Below are 24,454 nucleotides of genomic sequence, written 5' to 3'. Positions count from 1 at the left end.
TTTTAAATAATTTAGTGTATTCCTTTTTATTCATTTACTCAGGGAAGTTTAGAATTAAATTTTGTTGTAATTGTTTTGCGTTGTCCTCTTTTACATGCATACACAAGTTGTTAACAAAATGGTCTTTGGCAATAGATTAATTATACATTATTTTGGCAGCATATCTTTAATTTTCATATATTTAAATGAAACATGAATGAATACAATTTTTGAAACTTTGGGTTTTGGCCTTTCCATCCCTACTCTCATGCATATTATATTGCTTGCAGTATAGAACAAGAATCTTCTTTTTTTTTGTTTAGTTTTATTTTTAAATCTTTTTATTGGGGCTCATAAGGCTCTTATCACAATCTATACATACATCAGAACAAAAATCTTAGTGGAAATTTTTTGTGTCTTTTGCATTGTGTGATACTTCATTTGAACTGATGCCTATATACATTTTCTGAAAAGAATTACTAGTGATACACTTATTCTTATTTTTAGCAAGGCCAGAGAACATCTGCTGAGAACTCAAAAGGAGCGTGATTTTCATCGGATGCATCATAAACGAATAGTCCAAGAAAAAAACAAATTAGTTAATGATATCAAAGGGTAAGCTGGTATCCGTTGAAATACGTATTAAGCTATAAGGTAATTTCTGAAAAGTTGCTGTTATTAACTTCTTGAGTAGCACCTATGATAAAATATTTCAGGATTAAATGTCATTCAATATGTAGCAAACATCTGTGTGCCAGACACTAGACTATGTGTTTGAAAAAAAAATGAAGATGAGTGAGTCTAGGCCCTTTCTATCAACCAGAGACCAGTACGGGAGGGAAGCAAAAGGATGCAGAATGTGCTACATATTACACTGTTAGAGATACCACACTGTTGCTATGCCAGTCACCTACCCATATTGAATCATGAGAAATTGAATTCTAAACAATAAGTAAGAATGAATGACTAGATGGAGGTAATGTGAGCAGGGTTCCCTGGATAACAAGCCGTCAAGGCAGTTGACCTCTTTGCCAGCCTGTAAGCATAGAGAGCAAACTGTAAATGAGATTCTACAAGTGGGGTTACATTTTATGAAGAGCTTAGAATTTGTGTCAAGACATTAAGAAATCATTTGGAAGATGTTGTTTAGATTTGTTTAACTTACCTCTCCTCCATCCCCTTCCCCAAATAACAAAGAGTGTACAATACATAGCTAAAAGTTATTTGCTCTAGGGCAGTCCTGTCCAATGTAATTTTCTCTGATGATAGAAGTGTTCTGTAGCTGCACTACACAATACAGTAGCCACTGGCTACACTGAGCACTTATACTATGCTAGTTCAACCGAGGAACTATTTTTTTAAGTAAAAAAAAAAACTTAATATACCTTGAAATAGCCATCTTAAGCTGCCATATTAGACACCAAAGTCTGCCAGTTTGTCATGCTTTGGTGGCTTGCATGTTGCTGTGATGCTGGAAACAATGCCACCAATATTTCAAAAGTCCGTAAGGTTGCCCATGGTGGACAGGTCTCATTGGCACTTCCCAAAGCAGACTAGGAAGGAGGTTCTGTTCATGTATCCCCCCAAAACCCAACAATTTTCCAGTCAAAACCTTATAAATAGCAATTGAATATTTTGTGATATAGTGTCAGAAGATGAGCCCCTCAGGCTAAAAATACGAGTCAGAAATAGCATCCTCTTCAAACTAAAGTAATAATGCTCAGAGTAAAGCTTTCAGGATTTTAATTGCTGGTGAGGGTGTGGTGAGAATGGAAGCACTCACTATGCCAAGAAATGTTTTAGACAGCCACTGGGATATCAATACTGATGTTAGCTAGATCTTGGCTGAGATCAGAGAGTTCCAGAAAGATGTTCACCTTTGTTGTATTGAGTGTGCAAAGGCACTTGATCTTAACAAATTATAAGTAACTTTGAGGAGAATGGGAATTCCAGGACATGACTTAGAACAAAAGGCAGTCGTTCAAACAGAGAGGAGGCTACTGCCTAGATTAAAACCAAGAAACGTTTGTGTTATGGTTCCATTCATTCATCATACTAATTACTCTGAGAAACTGCACTGTCTGGAGAAGAACATGGTACCAAGATTGGAGGCGGGTTTATTAGCAACCTGTATAATTACAGGTGATATAATCTTGTTTGCTTAAAGTGAGGGGGATTTGAATAACTTGCTGATGAAGATCAAGGATTTCACTCTTCAATATAAATAACAACTCAGTGTAAAGGAAACCCAAATCCCACAATTGGATTACTAGATAACATCCTGATGACTGGAGTAAAGATTGAATTTGCAAAGGATTTAATCTTGAATGGATCCACAATCAATGTTCATCAAGCAGCAATCAGGAAACCAAAGGAAGCCTTGCATTGGGTAAATCTGTTGTACAAGACTCCTTTACGTGTTGAAGAGTAAGACATCACTTTGAGGATCAATGTGTGCCTGACTCAAGCCATGGTATTTTTTAATCACTTCATATGCATTTGGCAGTTGGATATTGCATAAGAAATACTGCAGAAAAATTGAAGCATTTGAATTATGCAGTTGGCAGAAATATTGAAGATATCATTGGCAAATAGATCTGTTTTGGAGGCAGTGTAGCCATAATGCTCCTTAGATGTGAGGATAAGGAGCCTTCATTTCATGTACTTTGGTAACTTTTCTTAGAAGAGATCAGTGCCTAGAAAAAGACCTCATTCTTGGTAAAATATAAAGAAAACTCTAAACTCGCTGCCTTTGAACCATTGCTGATTCATAGTGATCCCTTGTGGGTTTCAGAGACTAATTGTCTTTGGGAGTAGAAAGCCTAGTCTTTTCCCCAGGGAGCTGCTGTTGGTTTTGAATTGTTGACCATTCTGATTGTAGCCCAATGCATAACCAGTACAACACCAGGCCTCCTGATAAAATATACATGCAATGAAAAGAAGAAGACCGTTGATGCGATGGATTGACAGAGTGGCTGCAACAATGCCCTCAACTGTAGCAACTGTGAGGCTACTGCAGGACCAGCCCGAGCAAGTTTCGTTCTGTTGGAACAGCGTAGCTCTGGGTGGGAATCTACTGGATGGAACCAACAACATACCAACAATGGCTTGGGCCATTTGGATCAGTCTGAGTTTATTATGGGCTCCCTAAGCACAGATCCCTGATTCAGTGTTTCCACTTCATTTATTAGAAAATGATACTGAAGCATGAATTGAGTGTTGTCCTATACTAAGTCAAGTTGAAATGGCAGAATTGCCTTGGTTTATTGTAGAGAAGGTATACAAAGACTTGGGGAAATTGGTATGCTAGAGTGGATTTATCAGGTGGACTTCTAGAGCTATCTATGGAGTGGCCAAGGTATTTAGCTTTCCACACAATGGGTGAACAGCACTTTTATGAAGGGAGCAATAGCATCTTTGAAAATTGCTATAAATGGTTGTGTAAATCAGATTTGACAGTGGGAAGTTCCCTAATTGAAGTAAGATATTTTGCTATAATAGGTCTGAGTGGAGCCCGTGATGGGAGGGACCAATTACCAAAAAACCCAAAATCAATGCTATTGAATCATCTTTTGACTCATAGCAACCCTAAAGGACAGAGTGGACCTGCCACTGTGGATTTCTAAGACTATACCTCTCCATGGGAGTAGAAAATCTCATCCAGCTGGTGATTTTGAATTACTGACCTTGTGGTTAGCAGCCCAATTCATAACCAAAGGCAAGCTGGGAATGTTTACTGTATTTGAAGACCTAGGTCAAATAATAATCAGGATAGTCTGACTAATCTGGACTTATTGCATTGCCTACTTAATCATGGTGTACTTAGGAGTAAAATAGATGGGGGGAATCTCCTTAGTAAAGATTTACTTGATGTGTAGAAGCAGAATTCTAAACTGAGTGATTAGCAGTTTAACTTGAATCACTAGCTGAAGAGTTATGGTCTCCACCAGTTCTCAAATGAATCAATTTACATAATCTCTTGAATGAAGGGAGGTCAGGTTCCTTGAGGGAAGACTCCACTATACTGCTAAAAATTAAAATAAATAACCATATTTCAGGCCTTACTGGGCATACACTCTGAACTGGCATTACTTTTAGGAGGTCACAAATGTCCCTGTGGACCAGCATTCAGAGTGGGGCATATGAAGATAAGGTTTATTAATGAAATCGTAGCTTATGCCTATCTCACAGTGGTCCAGTGCATCACTGAACATGTTTTGTAGTTACTCCCCCAGTTCCAGAAGGCACAGCGTAAATAGACATATTTAGCAGCTTGTAGAACAGGCTCACTGGATACCAGATACATAGAATAAAAAATATCATGGTAGGAAAGGCTAAGATGAAATCATGAAAACTTCTTCTAAGAAAATAGTACACCAAAATCAATACTGCATTCCTAGAGGGATTTCATAGATTAGTGTTACCATCAATAGCTTGAAGGATACAGGGATGGTGATTCCCATCACATCCCAATTCAACATGCCTATTTAGCCTATGCTTAAAACAGGTAGATCTTGGAGAATGACTGTGAATTATTATAAAGTTCATCAGGTGGTGGCTTCAATTGAAATTGTTGCTCTTGATGGAATTTCAATGTTTGAGCAAATTAATGCATCTCCTGGTGCCTGTATAGCAGCCCATTGCTCTGGCTAATTCCTTTTTCTCCACGTTTGTTTGGAAGGAATGCCAGAAACAGTTTACCTTCGGGTGGGAAAGCCAGCAATACATCTTCAAGGTATTGCTGCAGAGTTATATCAACTCTGCAACACTATGTCATCATTTAGTTCAATATATTGAACAGGTCTCTTATATTGATGACAGGCATTACATTAAATGGACCTAAATCAAGGTGAACATGTACAATAGTAGTCCATCATTACATAGAGATAATATTTCTGAGAGCAGGCTTGAGTAGGACCTGAAGGCACAAGTAAGCAACACGAGAATATGGCAAAAATTCCAAATGATCTCCCCTCCTGACACATTGCTGTCCTTTTCCTAAGCTGAAGTTATGACCACATGGAAAGTTCCTTATGGTCAGCTTACTGAAGAAGAGAATACTCCTGTTTGGTTTAAAAATAATGCAATTTACACATGCCACTCAATAGTGGACCATGTGGCCCTAGAGCCCGATCTCTCTGAATGACGTAGGTAAAGGAAAATCATCCTGATGGACAGGATTTTAGTAGCATGGTGGTTGTACATTTTTCTTGGAAAAAGACATAGTCAGATGGATGATTGCATATTGGTGTATGAGATGCGGCCAGTGAGTTAGCTGTTTTAGTAAGATTTTGGAGGGAATATGTTTGGAAAATCAGTAATCTAGAGGCACGAGGGAAATGTATGTGGATAGGCCTGTTGGAATGGACCTTAAGATGTGAAGATACTTGTATCACGAAAGGGTGACTTAGGCAGAAGGTTTTAATAATCAAGGTATAGGATACATGTTCTGTTAAAATCAGTCATCTTCTTTCATTGTCCAACAAACAATCCTATCAAGAACACTGAGGCTATGGTGGCAGGAATGGAGGTTATACATGGGCTCAGCAACATGAACTTCTACTCATCAGTGCTGACTTGGCATGACCAACAGCTGGGTGCTCAGTCGGCCTGCAGTAGAGAACACTGAATCTTCAATATGCCACCCTTCCTCAGAGTAATCGGCTAGCAGCCTGGTTGCAGGTTGATTACATTGGGCTGCTTTCAAAATGGAAAGGGCAGCATTTTATTATTCCTGGATAATATTAGTTATTATTTAATTTACCTTGTTTACTTCTGTCAAAGGTTCCATCCATATACTTAGAATCCCTTAGTTACCATAATAGTATCTCATAGAGCATCATTTGAGATAAAGGGTTCATTTCACAGCAAAGGAAGTGTGACAGTGGACTTATGCTCATGAAATTCACTGGTATTACCATGCCCCCCATCATCCTGAAGCAGTTCTCTAGATGTTATTGTGTGCCATGAAGTTCGTTCCGACACATTGCGGCCTTATGCAGCCTTATGCATAACAGAAAGAAGTACTGCCAGGTCCTTTACCATCCTCTGTTCCTCTTTTTGAGTCCATTGTTGTAACCACACGGTCCATTCATTTCCATGAGGTCCTCCCTTTTCCTTTCTTCTCCTCCACTTTACCAAGCATGATGTTCTTCCTCAGGGACTGATTTCTCCCAGTGATATGTCCAAAGTATGTCAGACAAAGTCTCTGTTCTTTTTGCACAAGTGCCTCTTGATCCATGTATAGGTTCCCCATTAGCATAATTGATTGTTCCCATTCTTCTCAAGGCTATATATAATTTGTTATGGTGAACATAATCCAATGCTTTAGCATAGTCAATAAAATGACAAGTAAACACCTTTCTGGTATTCTCTGTTTTGAACCAAGATTCATCTGACATCAGCAATGATATCCCTTGTTCCATGCCCTCTTCTGAATCTTGCCTAATCCTCAGCTCCCCATCAATGTGCTTTTGTAACCGTTGTTAGATGATCTGCTGCAAATTTGTACTGCTGTAATACCAGTGGTGTTGTTCTATAATTTGAGCATTCTTCTAGGTTATTTTTCATTAGAATCTGCACAAATATGGATCTCTTCCACTAGGCCAAGTAGCTGTCTTCCAAATTTCCTGGCATAGACGAATAAGTGCTTCCAGTGCTTCATCAACTTGTTGAAATGCCTCTATTGATACTCCATCAATTCCTGGAAACTTGTTTTTGGCTAATATTTTCAGTTCAGATTGAACTTCTTCCTTCGGTCCCATTGGTTCTTGATCATATGCTACCTTCTGAAATGGTGGATGGTTGAATATTTTTTGGGGGGGACAGTGATTCTGAGTATTATTCTTTCCATCTCGTTTTGATGTTTCCTGCATCATTTCATATTTTGCCCATAGAATCATTGTCTTTTCTTAGTCTGAATGCGCTTTCCTGAAATATGTTCACTTTGGGTGAGCCTGTTGGCATTTGAAATAATAGTGATATAACTTCCAGCATCATAGCAACACATGAGCCACCAGAGTATGACAAACTGACATAAGTGATGGCCTGTCTAGATAGAAAGTAGAATAACCTTCTGCAGACACAGTTATGGTGCTAGTGAAGCGACAGTGCCTTGAAGTGTGTGGCAGAGTTCTCTAGGGGGCTGGATATGCTGCAAACCTGCACTTGTATTCCAGGATTCAAGCTCCAGGAAACAAGTGGTGGAAATTAGAGTGGCCTTACTCACAGTTATCCCTTATGTTATCCCAGTAACCTTATGTTCTGCTATTGTTGACCTTTTGAGAAAGGTCACAATAGAGGGTCCTACATAGATTTGGAGAAAATTTTGGAAAACTCAAAATCATAAAAAGAACAAATGTAACTAGTTTATAGAAACTGGTTGAATGCTCAAGATTATGGTCTTTAAACATCCTTGAATTCAACATTCAAGCAAACAATGGTCCCATAATATGAACAATAATACCAGAGAGAAATGTACCCTGTAAAACAATTAACAATGTATCATTAACCTAAAAAAAAAAGTTCAGAAGGCAGAAAGGTGCAGGGAGGAAGTACAAACGGAAACAAACAGGGAGTACAGGGAGGAAGTTGGAAGAGTTGGTTATATCACAAGGATTGTGATCAATGTCACAGAACAACATTTGTATAGATCATAGGTTCCCAAACTTATTTGGCCCACTACCACTTTTCCAGAAAAAAAATTACTCAGCGTACATCTGGCAAATAAAAGCTTTTGTACTGTAGCCAATAATCCAGGATAAAGTGCAGCTGTCTGCTTTTCAGGCTCTCTGATCACACAGCAAACACAAGAGGGCGGTATTGCTCACTTTGGGGAAACACAGGGAATCTAGGACAGATGACTATCTTCAGGACCAGTAGTGAGAGTGGCGATACTGGGAGGGTATAGAGAGGGTGGGATAGAAAGGGGGAACCAATTACATGGATCTACTCTTCCCTGGAAAACGGACAACAGAAAAGTGGGTGAAGAGAAACGTCGGACAGTGTAAGATATGACAAAATAATAATTTATCAATTATCAAGGGGTCATGAGAGAGGGGAGCGGGGAGGTAGGGGGAACAATGAGGAGCTGATGCCAGGGGCTTAAGTGGAGAGCAAATGTTTTGAGAATGATGAGGGCAATGAATGTACAAATGTGCTTTACACAAAGCATGTATGTATGGATTGTGATCAGATTTCTATGAGCCCCCAATAAGATGATTTTAAAAAATGTAAAAGTTATATCTTGAAAAAATTATAAAAGACACACTTTAAATATGAAACATGTTAGGTGGATTCAGATCTGTTCCCACTCATAGCAACCCTGTATGCGACTTGACAGCATTGTCTGGTCCCTTGTCATTCTTCCTGTCAAGCTATTTTTGAGTTCACTGTTGCAACTACTGTGTTGGTCTCCCTTGTTTATAGTCTCTCTCTCTCTCTGATATTCCATAAGTAAAAAAAAAAAGGTGCAAGATAAGTCAATTAGGAAACCTGAAATTTAATGCCATCAAGTTATTTATACTCATAGTGAAGAGATAAAGTTTCAGAGGTTGTAAATCATTAAGGAATTAAATTGCTTTTTTTCTGTGGAGTGGCTGGTGGGTTTGAAACACCAACTTTATTTGCTTTTAAGAGCAACACGTTTTTTTTTAAATTAAAAGATTATTTTATTGGGGATTTTTACCATTCTTATAAGAATCCATACATCAATTGTATTAAACATATTTGTACATATGTTGCTATCATTTTCCAAACATTTATTTTTTAAATTTATGCCCTGGGTATCAGCTTCTCTTTCTCCCCTCCTTTCTCTCCTCCCATATACATGATAAATTATTATTATTTTCATATCTATACCAACTGCTGTCTCCCTTCCCCCACAGTTTCTATTGTTCATCTCCCTGGGGTTGCGGTGGCTATATATCAATCATTGCGACTGGTTCTCCCTTCCTCCCCTTTCCTCTTCACCTTCCCCCTAAACTTCTGATATCACTGCTCCCACTCCTGTTCTGGGATTCCATGTGTCCTGAGCTTTCTTCTCTTATCTGTACTTGTGTACATGCTCTGGTCTAGCCTGCAGTGAAAGGCAAGAGTGGGGTCATGATAGTGAGGGGTAAGGAAGCCTTAAAGAATCAGAGGAATATTGTGTGTTTTATTGGTTGACTTATCCCTTCCTTGTGACCCTTCAGTGCGGGGATGTCCCACTGTCTTCAGATGGATTTTTGGGTCTCTGCTCTGACCCGCCTCATTCTCAACAATATGTTTTTGTTTGTTAGTTTTGGGTCTTCTGATGCCTGTTACCCATTCCCGTTAACACCGCATGATCCCACAGACTGATGTGCTTCTTTCATGTGGACTTGTTGCTTCTCTCCTAGATGCTGCTTGTTTAACATCTATCCTTTAAGACCCCAGATGTTATATCTTTTGATAGCTGGGCACCATCAGCTTTATTTACCTCATTTGCTTATGAACCCATTTTGTCTTCAGCGATCGTGCTGGGAGGGTGGGCATCACAGTATGCCAGGTTAATAGAACAAAGTGTCCTTACTTTGAGGCAAGACTGGAGTAGAGGCCCAAAGTCCATTTACTATTTCAGTGTATTGCTATATAAATATATGTATATAGGGAAATACCTCTGTTTTTATGGATAAATATAGGTGCATATGCATGCACCTATGTTTATACGTCTATCCATAGCTTTGCTTCCTGGATCTTTTCTCTGTTTTGTTTTAACCTTCCTCCTGCCCCACCATCATGTTTGTTATTGTTTTTCCTGTTAGTAATTCCTCTCAGCTAGATTCCTGTTGCTCCAATACCCCCAGCATCTCTGTGTCCTCTTCATTGTTGATTTTAATTCCCTACTTGCTCCCCCGTCTCTGTTCCCCCGTCTATGACATTGTTTGCTCACATGGTACCCCCCCCCACCCACACACACACCAGCACCACACTCCTCATCCCAAGACCTTCTGGAACTGTCAGTCCTGTTGCTTTCTCCTCGAGCTTTCTTCCCATGTCTTTCTTATATAATAGGCAAAACTAACAATAATGGAGAGAAAGCAAAAATAAAACAAGAGATTGGTGTACGGCCATAGCACCCTGAATGCGCCTGTCTGATCTCGGAAGCTGAGCAGGGTCAGGCCTGATTAGTACTTGGATGGTAGAAAACAAAAGATGGAATAAAAAGAGGGAAAAAAAGGGACAGACAGGTAATAATAACTAGGAAAAACCAAACAAAACCAAAAAAAGCATACATAATTCTAGGTCTGTCCAGTCACCTTTCTGACTCTCTCCACTGGTCCTGGGGGTATTCTGAGGACTGCCTCCTCTAGCCTGAAATTTGTTTTGGCGGACTTCTCAGGGGCTCTGTGGGTTTGCTTTGCTCCCATTGCTGATCTGTTATGTTCCCTTTTTTGGTTCACCCCGCTCTCAGGGGTTCAGACTGGACTAAGTCCCTGCTGTGTATCCCCAGTCTTGTCCTATGTTGTGGTGTGCTCGGTGAGGGCATGTCTTGAGCTGATGTTGCCGGCCAGTCCTCTCTGTGCCTTAACAGCTCCAGGCACGATGTCTGTCCTCTGGGCTAGGTGTGCCCAGATGGGGTCTCACTCTCTTTTTTTCCTTCTTGGTTTGTTTTGTGTGGGCGTGACATTCTGGTCCCTATCCCTGATCTGTAGAAGAGCGACACTTTTAAGACACATCATATTAACCTAATTATAAGACAGCTTTGGTAACTATATTAGTACCAGGTAAAGTAGACTTCAGGACTGATAGTACTAGAGCAAAAAGGAACCATTTCATATTGATAAAAGCATCAGTGTATTAGAAAGACATAATATTAAATATGTATGAGCTTCAAAATATATAAAGTAAGATCTGAAAAATTGAAAGCATGAAATGGATATTTACATAATTGTAGTTGGAGACTTTTAACTCTCTTGATAGATTACGTAGGCACACATTCTTTAAGCATGTGGAAGATTTGAACAACATTATCTATCAATTAAGCCTAGTTGGCATTTTAAAAATTCTATTTGGACTTTTCAAGGACTTAGGAACTTCACCATAGGAGTCATGGGGGGACTATAGATAAGATAAGCACATTGTGCTTGGTAAAGTTGAGGGCAGTGAAAAGCAGGAAGTCCTCTCTGAGCCGGATGGAGGCCGTGTCTGCAACAGTGGGCTCAGGCACAGGTGGGGCAGGACCGCGCGGCGTTCTCTTCTGCTGTGCTTAGGGGAGCCATGGGTTGGAAATAACTCAATGACACCTAACAACAACAAGAAGATAAATCTGCATATATTTTGAAGGATTGGCCACAACCAAATTAAATTAGAAATTAATAACAAAATCCCTGGAAAATAACCACAATTTTCAGAGTTATGTAATATATTTCTAAATAATTCATAGGTTGAGGAAATAAATTAGAAAGCATTTTTAACAGAATGATTGAAATGCAGCAAAGTAACACTTGTGGAACACAGTCAAAATAATGTGTAATGTAAAATTACAGCTTTGATATATTAGAGGAGAAAAAAGTTTGTAAACATCTATTTCACCTTTGACATTAACTTAATATATCCTTAGAAATTACAAAGGTGAAAAATAAATATAAGAAAGAATAAAGTTATGACTAAAAGTACAAATTTATAAAATACCTAATAAAAAACAACAAGCTGATAAATTCTAGTGTTAGTTCTTTTGACAAGATGATGCAATGGATAAACTCTAACTAGACTGGCCATCCTCAAATATGGCAAGGAGATACAGTAGCCAAGACTATTTTATATTACTGTTTTGAGTACAGATTTCAACCTAACAATCAACTCTCGGGTACTCACCTAAGAGACATGAAGATATAAGACCAAAGGTACCGTCATCCAGACTGTTCTTAGCAATCTTATTCAGGATAGGCTCCAAATGAAAGCACTTGAGATGTTCAGTAGTAATATATTGGCTACACACATTGTAAGATTTTTATCCAAGATCTTGCTGTTCATAATAAAAAGGAATGTAGTATCGTTAACCTCAACCATAATATGAATTTTTAAAGTGTATGCTGATTAAAATAAACTGATTCCAAAGAGATTGATTTCAAATATATGAAGTTTTATAATATTCTAGGACTTTAGCAAAGTTGTAAATTTTGACAACAATGTAGTTTCCTTGGATGAATATATTTTACAAGTCTTTGAGCTACAATATTTAAGATCTGTAGTCTACATAAAATATACTTAAATAAAATATCATTAAAGGAATTTAAAAATTCAATACATTTTAAATGTGTTGATAAAATATGTTAATACTATATCTTTATTTCTTTTATGAGATATCTAAATTCTTTTATAATTAACTTCTCTAAATATAAGGTTAGTCAAATTAGTTTTCAGACCATTCTTTAGTTGTGAATGACACTCTTCTGTGTAATTATCCATAGTTTGTAACCCTTGTCATCTTGAAATATTTTTCTGCATCGATTAAAGGAACTGCAACTTAAAAAAAATCAATGAATAGCAGTTATCTTCTAAGCACAAGCTTGAGTACAGCAGTTGTTAGTAAGAAATGAAGAACTCATTAAATCAAGACTAATGTGGTCTTTTCCTCACTCAGTAGCAGATTGCGTTGGTCATGTACCAAATCATACTTTTTGTACTTCTTGCTTCTGATGTATTGGGTTTTTGGGGGTTATTCATTTGTTACACCAATGCCAGAATACAAGCAAACACAAAACCGAAAAGGTTTAGATGTTAGATGGAAATCGCGGATTTAACTCAATTGTCCTTTAAGACGTGACTGCCCTTTTGTTTTCATAGGCTGAAGTTACATTATGCATCTTATGAGCCAACGATACGAGTGTTACACGAGAAACATCACACTTTATTGAAGGAGAAAATGCTGACCTCCTTGCAAAGAGACAGAGCAATGGGGCAGGTAAAAAGACAGATCTGCCTGAAAGTGATCATTTAAACTATTTTAAAAAATAACGTAGGGAATAATACTGGTTTCATGACTGATATGGATTGTTAAAAATGTGTGCTGATTTTCATGTTGCAAAAAAATTCATTCTAAAACATTCAAGAAAAATATTTCATTCGTTTTAAACCACTATCAAAGTATTGTTGATTAAATGTTATTTCAAACATGATTTTATGTGCTATCATTAAAGTGAAGTTAGGAGAAAAACTCAGGCCCTGTGGTCAAACCTTAAGTGCCAGGTTTGACAGCTATCGCCATCATCGTTGGAAAAATTACTACAACAGTTATAGCTTAGCTTTCTCATGTATCAAATTTAGGCACAAAGATCAGGTTTTTAAGGTCATTGTGAATCAGCTATGAAATAAGAAATAAATCATGCTGATTTTTCACCCCATAACAATATTAGATCAGATTTGTTACTAACTTGATATTTACGAATTTTTGTTCATGGATAACATCCTTAGGCCTGGGACAAAGTTGAGGAGATATTAACAGACAGGATTCCATAAAAAATTGGGGATATATGAAAAATCTGCAATAGTTTACTGGAAAGTGTATTAGTATAACTATGTTAAAATTTTTGTTGTTATTATTATTGTTTGTTTTCTGAAGATTTTTTATCATGGCCAAACTTTTCAGTAACTAAAATGAACTTGCATGATGGTAATAGTATTTCTGGAATAATTCCAATGATGAGACTTACTTTAAATAAGTTTTGTTTTCAGGAGTGAAAATCTTACCTACTAAAATACAAAATGTTATTTGTATTTATGCTTCCTGTGCTTCAAGTTTAATGTTATGTTCTTGCACATTCAAATTTAATTGTAAATAATACCACGAACAAAACCTCAAAGAAGCAAAATAGAAAAGAAAACACAAGAAAGTCCCACATGGCACGTTGAGGGACATAGGACTTATGAAGTGGTCTACAGAGGAGCACACCAAACTATGGGCTCAGGTGTTGAGAGGAGCGATGCTGAGCGTGCACCAAGAGAGTGCGGCACAGTTATTAGGCAGTAAATGTGTAGCATACGCCTGGCCTCCCAAATAGGCACAAAATAGCTCAAGAAGGAGCAATAAAATACTGGTTCAATGTTTTTTGTTTGTTTGTTTGTTTTGTTTTGTTTTCCTGTAGTTTGTTAGGTGGAGAGTTCTCATGGGCTGTCCTGGCCTACCTAATCTATCAGTGCTAAAAGAGAGAATTCAGACTTTTTGACCAACTTACTGAGATTGGAGACACAAGCTTACTAACAAGTTTGCTGAGATTTTGTGGTTTATAAACTGTTATCAATCAAACATCAAAAACTAGAGCCAGCCTCCTCATTACAGGAATCTACCTCAAACACTTCCCCTGCCAAAGAGCCATTCCAGTAAAAAAAATAATATAGTATTGGGTTATAACCCAAAGTATAAACAAAGCATTGATATATCTATCATGATACTGAAAATGCTTAAAAAATAAATGTGGGATAAGATATATATATATATATATATATATATAAATAAAGAAAAACACCTAAATATTTTTATGTGAATATGTCTTTCTCAAGGTGGTGGAGTTTAAGTGTTGGCCACTGAATGACCTGATTGCAAAAATGCTGTGAAAATTAGTAATGGCGGGGGGTGGGGGGAAGGGAGGTTGGGGAGTGGGAGGAGGAGATAATTTTACAGCGCAGAATTCTAGCAACCACTATTTCAGTGGTGTGTTCATGGTTAGCACCATCAGTGGTAAGGCATGTGGGAGTTTGTACGATTTTTAAAAATACATCTATGTATGTAACTTTTTATTGTGCACTAAGTAAAGGTTTACAAAACAGATCATCTGTTGCAAAGAGCAGATAATCAGTTTTACATTCATCAGTTGATTCACAGTTTGTTTCCCCACAATCTCTACAATCCCCTTCCCTTTGCATCCTGTTTCCAGTCCTCCTTTCCTAACCCTTCCAACTTTGTCTTTGGATAGTGCTGCCTTCTTGGTCCCAACGGTTTGATTATTCTAAGGTGGAATTGTTCTATTTATAGACATGTTGTCTGATTGAAAATTGAGCCATGGAAGTAAACTCATTTCCAAACCTGAATGGTGACTAAAGATCATAGTTTTGGGGGTTCAATCATTGTCAATTCAATCAGTCATCCTAGTCTTTTTCATGATTTTGAGTTTTATTCTATCCCTTTCTACCACTCTGTTCAGGACCTCATCGTGTGATCCCTCTAAGAGCAGTTGGTAGCAGTAATCTGATAACACCTAGTTCAACCATTTGAACATCATTTATATGCTGTCTCTTCAATTTTCATTTTATTTCACTTCTATTTCCTCTGGATAGGGAGGGTCCAGTAGTCCACCATAGATGACCACTCTCCATCTTTAAAGACTCCGGTTGCTACTCAAGTAGAATGTAAAATATTGTTAGTGAATGATGTCATGTAAATTAACCTGATGGCCCCAGGATTATAGTCCTGAGACCCCAGACCCAGAAACGAATTCTTCAAGATGCTTAGTTATGTCTAACTTTTCATAATTTTCCCCCAGGTCGGACCATGTACTCTTGATATAATGGGACAATAATGGCATTTCTTTGTTGTCCTTCACCCCCAAACGCAATAAATCCAATTTGACTATGAGAAAGATATCAGACAAACAGAATTGAAAGATAGTCTGCAGAATGCGACCCTACCAAACAAGAAAAACAAACCCATTGCCACTGAGTTGATTCTGACACAGAGTGATCTTATACAGAATTTCAATGGCTGTAATCTTTGTGAGAGCAGATAGACTCGTCTTTCTCCCGTCCAGCCTCTGACAGATTTGAACTCCTGGCCTTGTGATTAGCAGCCTATTACTTAGCCAGCAGTGCCACTGGCGATTCTAACCTACTACTATTGATGGTAGTTGCCATGGAGTTGGTTTCTCTTTGTAGTGGCACTATTTAAAACAGAATGAAATGCTATATAATTGTACCTAATTGTTATGTTTGAGTCCAATGTTGCAGACACTAGCTCAGTCTGACTCCTTGAGCCTCTTCTTTAGCATGAATCTTGCCCTTTCCCAGGAACTGGTCTCTCCTAACAACATTTCCCAAGTCTGTGAGGTGAAGTCTCACCATTCTTTCTTTAATGAGCATTCTGTACAGACAGATTTGTCTGTTCTTCTGGTAGTCCATGGTACTTTCAATGTTCTTTCCCAACATCACCATTTAAATCACCACATCTGTGATCTACTTCATTCATTATCCAACTTTCACATATGGGTCAATTGAAAATAACGGCTTGACTCAAGTAGTCCTTAGTATTCAAATTGATACCCTTGCTCTTTAGCACTCTGACCAGGTCTTATGCAGCAGACCTGCTTAAGGTAATGTGTTATCTGATCTCTTGACTGCTGCTTCTGTGAGCATTGATTGTGGGTCCAAGCAAAATGAAATCTTCAGCAATTTCAATATTTTCTGTGTCCTGATGTTGGCTTTTGATTCAGTTATGAAGAATTTGGTTTTCTTTACACTGTTGCAATCCATACTGAAGATTTTCATCAGAAAATGCTTAAAATTCTTCTTGCTTTCAATAAGTAAGGTTGTGTAATTTGAATATTGCAGGTTCTAATAAGTCTCCCTTTAACCCAATTTTTCATATAGTTCAGTTTCTTGGATTACTTTCTCCATGTACAGAATGAAGAGTATGGTGAACAGATACTACCTTGATATACAACTATCTTGTTTTTATGGCATGAAAATCCCTGGTGACATAGTAGTTATGTTTTGGGGTACTAACTGCTAGGTTGGCAGTTTGAAACCACCAGTGCATCCTCGGGTAGGAAGTGGGGCTTTCTACTCCTGTAAAGAGTTACAGTTTTAGAAACTCAGGGTCACTATGTCAGCATCCACTGAATGACAGTGAATTCTGCTTGAACTACTGTGTCTTAGTCCTAGCCTCTGCATACTCTTCAAAACTGTTAAATTCATGAGAACATGGGAATTTTCCTGTCCCTATCTATTGGAGGCTAAGCTGACATGATAACTAAATGAAAACCAAAAAAGTAACTCAGATGGATTGTGGAACTTAAAAGAGATATTAAGGAAAAGTTCTACAATCTGAACAAAATATAAACGTTCAGTTAATAAGAATGTATCCTGTTTGTTTATTATTGGTGATACATATATCATGGTAATGCCAAATGTTAACATAGGCCAATGGAGTTCAAAGTATGTAGGAATTTTTGGTACTAACACATTTTCTGAATATACTTAATATGTATTTTCAATAAGAAATTTAATTGAAAAATTTGCAATCCACTTGGTCTACACAAGTAGATTTAGCATGTTATTCCCTCCTCTATACATTTTATGATCACTAACCTATAGGTTATAGCTTACTATCTCTTCTTTAGTATCTTTTCTTTTCCATTAATAAAAAAATGTTTTTTACTCAGTGATAGTAGAGGAAAATGTATGTATCTGTATTTAATTAAACAGATGGAACTTTATGTTGTTATATTCATATACAGGGAGGAATGAGATCACTTTCTTAAAATTGAATTTTAAATTTGTTGTACAGGAAATACAGATAAATGTGAGCTACTACTAACAAATGTGCTTAATTATAAAACATGTTTAATAAAACAGGGAGTGTCTGTGGGTGGAAAAATGAGCTATGAGTTTTGGGAACAACAATTGTGTCTTCATATTTTACTTCCCAAATAAGATTTACTTCTTATTTTATAAATATAAGGATAAATTAAGTTGTTATGAAGCAACATGAACAGAGCAGAGACTTATCAAACTAGCATCTTGAATAATTAACATCCAAAATATGCATTGCTTATTCTTAATTCAGAAACTATGTTGTGAAATAAATGTATCAGACGTGTATCCATAATAGATACTTTAAATTTTCCCATGAAATTGATTTTAAGATACTAATATTTTCCTTTTGTTAATAGTTGTTTGAATTTTAAAAAATCTCAGTTCATCTAAAAGATTATTATTTTGACATTTTATAATAAATAATTAAGCATTATATTTTATTAAAATGCTTTTTAGGAAATAACTTATATGTTTGTATTTTATTATTTAGATTTCTGGACTGGAAACAACATTAAGACACATGGAAACTGGGCGTAGTTCCATTGTTCCTGAAATTAATGGTAAAACTAAAATGTGATAAAATTTGAACATTTTAGTGATATTTTAAAACGATTATCTGGTTGTTATTATTGATATTAAGTGCCATTGAGGCAGTTCCAACTAATATTGATCTAATAAGTATGTACAACCGATTGAAACATTTCCCACTTCTGGGCTGTGCTCACGGTTGTTTGGATGGAGCCCCTTGATGCTGTCGCTGTGTCAATTCACCTCACTGGCGCTCTTCCCCTTTTTTCCGACCTTCTGTTCCAAGCGTGCTGTCATTTTTGAGGAACTGATCTGTCTTGTTAGTATGTTCAAAGCACATAAGATGAAGTCTCCACAGTCCTTTTTCTAAGGAGCATCCTGGTTTACTTCTTCCAAGACAGATTTGTCTCTTCTTCAACATCCAAAGTTATTTTCTGCCAACACCATAATTCAGAAATATGAATTTTTTTGTAACTTTCTTATTTATTGTCCAACTTTTACCTGCATATTAAGTGATTACAAATACTATGTCCAAGGTTAGGCAAGTAGTAGTAGCGTAACTTTTTCATAAATGAAAATGTTGATAAATATATATATATATATATATATAAAATCAATCATGTATGATACTGTCTATTCTTTACTCTTTATATTGAACACTCTAAATTGAGAAAAAATGTTTATCAGAGATTTTGGCTTCTTGTTATAATGGAATACCTTGTAACAGATTACCTTAAATATCTCTAAAACTTGACTATTTAAATAAGGCAAGCATATATGCATATGCATATACATATACATGCAACACGTATAAATGCAAAACATATATATGTAAACATTGTTTTAAAATCATGGAAATGTTTTTAAACAAACATCAAAATTTGAATGTATTGTTTCTTGACATATCCTTCCATCTATCTAGTCCTTCCCTGAAGAACTTCTGTTTTGACATCTTCAAGTAACTCAAATCATGCTCCTATGAAATGTTCCTTAAGTCTTAGGACAGAAGATATTTGAAGGGGCAAGATCTGGACTCTAAGGTAGATGGTGTGGGATTTTCCAGTGAATCTCATAGGGCTGCATTGTGCCTCTTGAAGAATGAGTAGGTTCATTATCTTGAAAAAAAAAATTCCCGGATAAAATTTTCCTGCCGTTGTCTCACCAGAACAGCTTTAAGTGTTCTTAAAATATGTCCTTAATTATGTCCCTGGATTCGCTCACATCTTTCAAGAAACTCTATCAAGACAAACCCTCTGGAATCCCCTAAATGGTCACCATTTACCTTCTCAACTCACCTCTCTCCATTGAATTTAAACAGTTAAATAGATCCATTTGGAAGCCACCATTTTGATTGGACCCTAATAATACTGCTGTTGTTGGTGCCATTGAGTCCATTCTTACAACAGAAGGAAGCAGTGCCCAGTCCTGTTCCACTGTCACAATTGTTTTGTGTTTGATTCCATTGTTATAGCTACTGTGTCAATCCATATTGTCCATGGGCTTCCTCTTTTTTGCTGAGCTTGCACTTTACTTAGCATGATGTAGAAAAGTTTATTACTGAAAAAGCACTTCAGTCATACACAGAGTCATTTTAAACCTACATTGCTTAGAATCTATGTATGTGTGAATTGGAGTCCTGGTAGCTATACATATATATACACACACAAATTCAAAATATTTGGGGAGAATTATATTATCTTTTAAATATATTTTTCCCAGTAACTTTTAAAGCCCTGTGTGTGCATGTGTGTGTGTGTGTATGTGTGTGTAGTATTAACAACCTGTGATATGCAGATAATACAACCTTGTTTGCTTCAAGTGAGGAGGACTTGAAGCACTTACTGATGTAAATCAAGCTTTATACTCTTTAACGTGAATTGAAACTCAATGTAGAGATGACCAAAATCCTCACAACTGGACTAGTAAATAACATCATGTTATATGGAGAAAAGATCAAAGTGTTCAAGGATTTCATTTTGTTTTTAGCAACTATCAATGCTTGTAGAAGCAGCACTCAAAAAATCAAATGATGCATTGCATTGCAAAAGTCTGCAGCACAAGAACTCTGAGACATCACAAAACAAAGATTTTACTTTGAGGACTAAGGTATGCCTGGCCCAAGCCATGATATTTTCCATAGCCTGTTCTGCATGTGAAAGTTGGACATAGACCAGTCCCTGGAGAAGGATATCATGGTTGGTAAAGTAGAGGGACAGAAAAAAAATTCAGACAGATTTTACTCATTCTCTTTTCTGTGTTATAAACATCGCATTTACAATACTTTCTTCTTTAATTAATGCTTTCATGATTATAATATTAGCAGTTACTTGAAATAAATTCACTTTTGAAATCAACAATAAGGAAACTTGTTTTCTGAGACGATTCCTTTAGGAATCTCTGCTCAGTTTAAAGATTGAGTATGCGTGGTGAGAGGACACAACCCTGACACACAATTTTCCTGATTCTAAAGCACTCGCCCTTCCCTTGCTCTGTTTGAATGGCTGCCTCTTGGTCCGTGTACAGGTTCTGTATCAGTCATGATATATTGCAAGACTGATATGAGAACTTGATTTCATACAACACCACCTTTCTCCTTCCTGTTATTCCTAACATTAGGAGGAATAGAAAACAATCGCTTTATTAACACCGTATTCTCTCTTTTAAAATCTCTCATCTGCATTCACTTAGGAATTTTGTCATTGTTCTCTAAATGATAGTTTTGTACTTTGGTCTTCTTCAATTTCATTCATCAACTTTGAAAACTCATGATACAAGGAATTTGGATAGAATACAATTGAAGATTGGCTCCTTGTCTCTGAAATTGGCTGGCCATGTCATTTATTAGCCATGTAGTAATGCCAACCTACATTTTTAGAAAGTTTTATTGGCACTTCTTCCATATATCATACAATTCAATAGTTTAATCACATCCAGAAGAGTTGTACAATCATTCGCACAATCAATTTTCAGGACATTTTCTTCTTCCTTGTACTCATTATTAGTGTAATTATTTTTTTATCTCTGAAAAAAAATACACATAAAAAATTCTCCAATTCAGCAGCTTCTACATGTACAATTCCGTACCATTGATTATAATATAACTTACAACCATTATCGCTATCCTTCCCCAAATTATTCCACCACCAATAACATAAATTCAATTCACCTAAGCACAAACTCTTCCTCCCTCATCCATGGTAACCATTGGTCAACATTGGTTTCTTTTAGTTGTTTTCTTGATATAAAATATAAACATTATACACTTTAATTGTTTAGTCACTTGGGCTCAAGTAGAAAGCAAATGTTTTGAGAATGATGATGGCAACAAATGTACAAGTGTGCTTGACACAATGGATGGATGTATAAATTGTGATAAGAATGCATGAGCCTCCATAAAATTATTTTAAAAAAAGAAGCAATCTGGAAAAAAGATTTGAATATACATGAGTATATGCAATTCATTCTAGTCATCCCTTCCCCTCCCACATGCGTTGTTTGTCACCCAATTCCTCTCACCCTCCTACCCCCATCCCCAAGAAACCATTTCATTAGTTATCGTCTTGATGCATCCACTTCTTCTGTGACTCATAAACTGAAAAGCCAACAAAATCAATAAAGAACAACAACAAAACAAAACAGAAAGAAGAAAATAATAATATAAAGATAAAAATAAAAATAAAGGTAAGAAAGAAAAGACCAACAATATTGAAAAAGCCAGAGAAGAAATTTCTGTCATGTAGCAAGAAATATTTAAGCCTAGAGAAAAATCATGTAGGCCAAGAGGAAGGTCAACTGGCGAAGTGTGATATTATACCATGATTTGATCCACCGTAAATTTGCAATAATCTCTGTTGCGGTCAGAAGAGATCTGCCAGAGGCTTAATCTGACAAGTTACTCTGAAAATGAATTTTGGGCAGCCCCTGTCCTCCTTAACCTTCTCCAAAGTGGGTGTTCACAAATTAAACTTTGATACCATTCCCTTGACCACAACTGGATTTTGTTATTGTCATTTTTGGATCACACAGACGGGAGTGCTTCTTTGATGTGGACTTAGTTGACACCTCACTTAAAAGACTTCTTGTTTGAATACAAGCCTTTAAGACACAAAATACTATTCCAGTTGAAAGCGGGGTACCATTTGCTCTTCACTACACTGTGCTGTAGCACCCTTATCTTCAGCGATCTCTTCATGAAGATGAGGATAGAGGAAGGCCATGTTATTAGAACTAAGTGTTCTTGGATGGGGCTAGAAGTGGGAGCCCAGAATCCATCTGCTTGTCCATGGGTTATATACAACTTGGGTTTAATTTGGAAGTCATATTATGACATAAACAAAATTGAACAACAATGAAAACAAAAACACATGGACACATGAAAAAACAAAACAAACAAAAAGGAAACCATTGTCAGTCATCCCTCTGGGGTATAAGATATTGCACTGATAACATCAATAATATTTCCAATGTCATAGAATTTAAGTTATTACTGATTGTGTTTATGCACATGTAGTCAAAGTGTGAGCTGTAATCCATGAGTGGGTGCTTTGTACAGATTGATTTCTTAGTGGATTGAGCTCTGTCCATTGAGCATGGAGGTTAGTGCTAGGGAAAAATTATTGTAATAGTTCTTTCAAGTGTAGATCCTTGCCTATCAGATTAATACCTGTTATATTAATGTGAAGGGAGCACTTAAGTACTAAATCTATGGTGGTTCTGTATACCCTTTCACTAGATACTCACTAAGCCACGGGTCCCATCCGAGGTCCAATGACTGCCATTTCCATGGTCTTGGGGTGGCCATCCTTTCCTTCCTTTCTCCTCAGGATATAAGTCCGAAGTGCAAGGGCTACAGGTAGATTTGAGGCCCAGTTTATTCAGTCGGACTTCCATGTCTCGTCCTGCTGGTGTGGCCTTTGGGGGATGCTGTGATCCCTGAGAGGCCAGCATCTAAGGTTCTACTAATGCTTATCTCACGGCGTGGTTCGCTGAGGGTAGGGGAGAAACTTATTCAAAGTGACTACCCAGGAACGCAAAACTGGCTTTGTTCTCCCCTTAGCTTCCCTACACTTACTGTTTAGCATCCCTTCCCCATGTGAGGTTGCTCCTCTTCATTTACCCACTCAATTCAAAGACAGAAACATTAGTAGTTCCTCGGAAACGTAGATGCCCCCCGCCCCAATTTGTTAACTTGATTTTCCAGTAATGTTCTCCACTCATTCCTGTGGAGGACCTATTGATTTGTGCAGCCTTGTCTCAATGAAGCATAGCATCAACTGGATCATCATCTCAGTTTCCTTCTTCTGGAAGGAGTAACCCCACCCAATGTTAGGACCTCTTTTGAAGTGGTTGTTATGAAGTGCATATAAGGAGGGTATGTATAGTTCATGCCCAGTAGGCAGTCTTTTTACCTCTTTGTTTGGGCTTTGGTTCCAAAGATTTGCTTACTTGGTATTTCTCCTTATAGTGCACTCATACAATATTTGTGCTTTTGTACTTGACTGACTTTACTCAGCATAATGGTGTCCAGGTCCTTTCATGTCATGTGGTGTTTCATAATTCCGTCACTGTTATTTTCAGGGATGCATAGTATTCCATTGTGTCTATATGCCATAGTTTTGTATTCATCCTTCCGGTGTTGGATAATTTGACCTCTTTCAGTTTCTTGCTATTGTGAACTGTGCTGTCATAGACATGGGACAGCATACATTCATTCATGTTGTGCCTCATTTCTTTTACCACTATATGCCTATATTTATTTTACTACTATATTCCTTATTTCAATATCACTATATGCCTTACAGTGGTATTGCTGGATCATATGGAATTTCAGTTCCCTGTTGCTATAAGTACCACCATATAGTTCTCCATAGTGGTTGTACATTCACAGTGTATATGAGTTCCATTCTTTCCACAGCTTCTCCAGCATTTGTTGTTTTCTGCTTTTCTGAATGGGGATAGCATTGTGGATGTAAGACGGTATTTCATTGTGACTTTACTTTACATTTCCTGGATGGCTAGTGATTGTGGGCATTTTTTCATGTTTTTGTTAGACATCTGTACATAATAGTTGTTGAACTGTCTGCTCATGTCATTTTCCCACTTCTTTATTGGGTCATTTGTTATTATTGAGCTGTTGTAGAGTTCTGCATGTTTTAGTAATTATACTCTTGTCCAATGGGCCATTGGTAACTTTTTCTCTCCCAATTTGTGGACTCTTGTTTTACTCTTCTGATTTGAATAAATGATGTAATTTCAGCATGCCCCAGTCATCTCTTATCTCCCACAGTGTGTTCCTCTTTCATTATACTGGGTGTATACCTTGCCAATGGACCCTTATGTTTGTTTCAGTTTCTCATTGATGATCCTGATAGCTCTTAGGTTTACATTGAGGTGTTTAATC

General features: G+C 37.1%; 1 protein-coding gene across 1 annotated transcript in view; it reads left to right on the top strand.

Annotated features, from left to right (window-relative positions):
- SPAG16 (sperm associated antigen 16) overlaps nucleotides 1–24,454 on the top strand; it is a 1,005,436-nt gene that overhangs the window by 51,910 nt on the left and 929,072 nt on the right. The window contains exons 6-8 of the mRNA XM_075529250.1: nucleotides 487–594; nucleotides 12,787–12,904; nucleotides 18,017–18,086. Of these exons, the coding sequence (XP_075385365.1) occupies nucleotides 487–594; nucleotides 12,787–12,904; nucleotides 18,017–18,086 (296 nt within the window). The remainder of the gene's footprint in view (nucleotides 1–486; nucleotides 595–12,786; nucleotides 12,905–18,016; nucleotides 18,087–24,454) is intronic.

Source organism: Tenrec ecaudatus, chromosome 13 (genome assembly GCF_050624435.1).
Source record: "Tenrec ecaudatus isolate mTenEca1 chromosome 13, mTenEca1.hap1, whole genome shotgun sequence".
Lineage (NCBI taxonomy): Eukaryota > Metazoa > Chordata > Mammalia > Afrosoricida > Tenrecidae > Tenrec > Tenrec ecaudatus.
The sequence above is the reverse complement of the archived record's forward strand: the minus strand, read 5'-3'. Positions and strand labels throughout refer to the sequence as shown.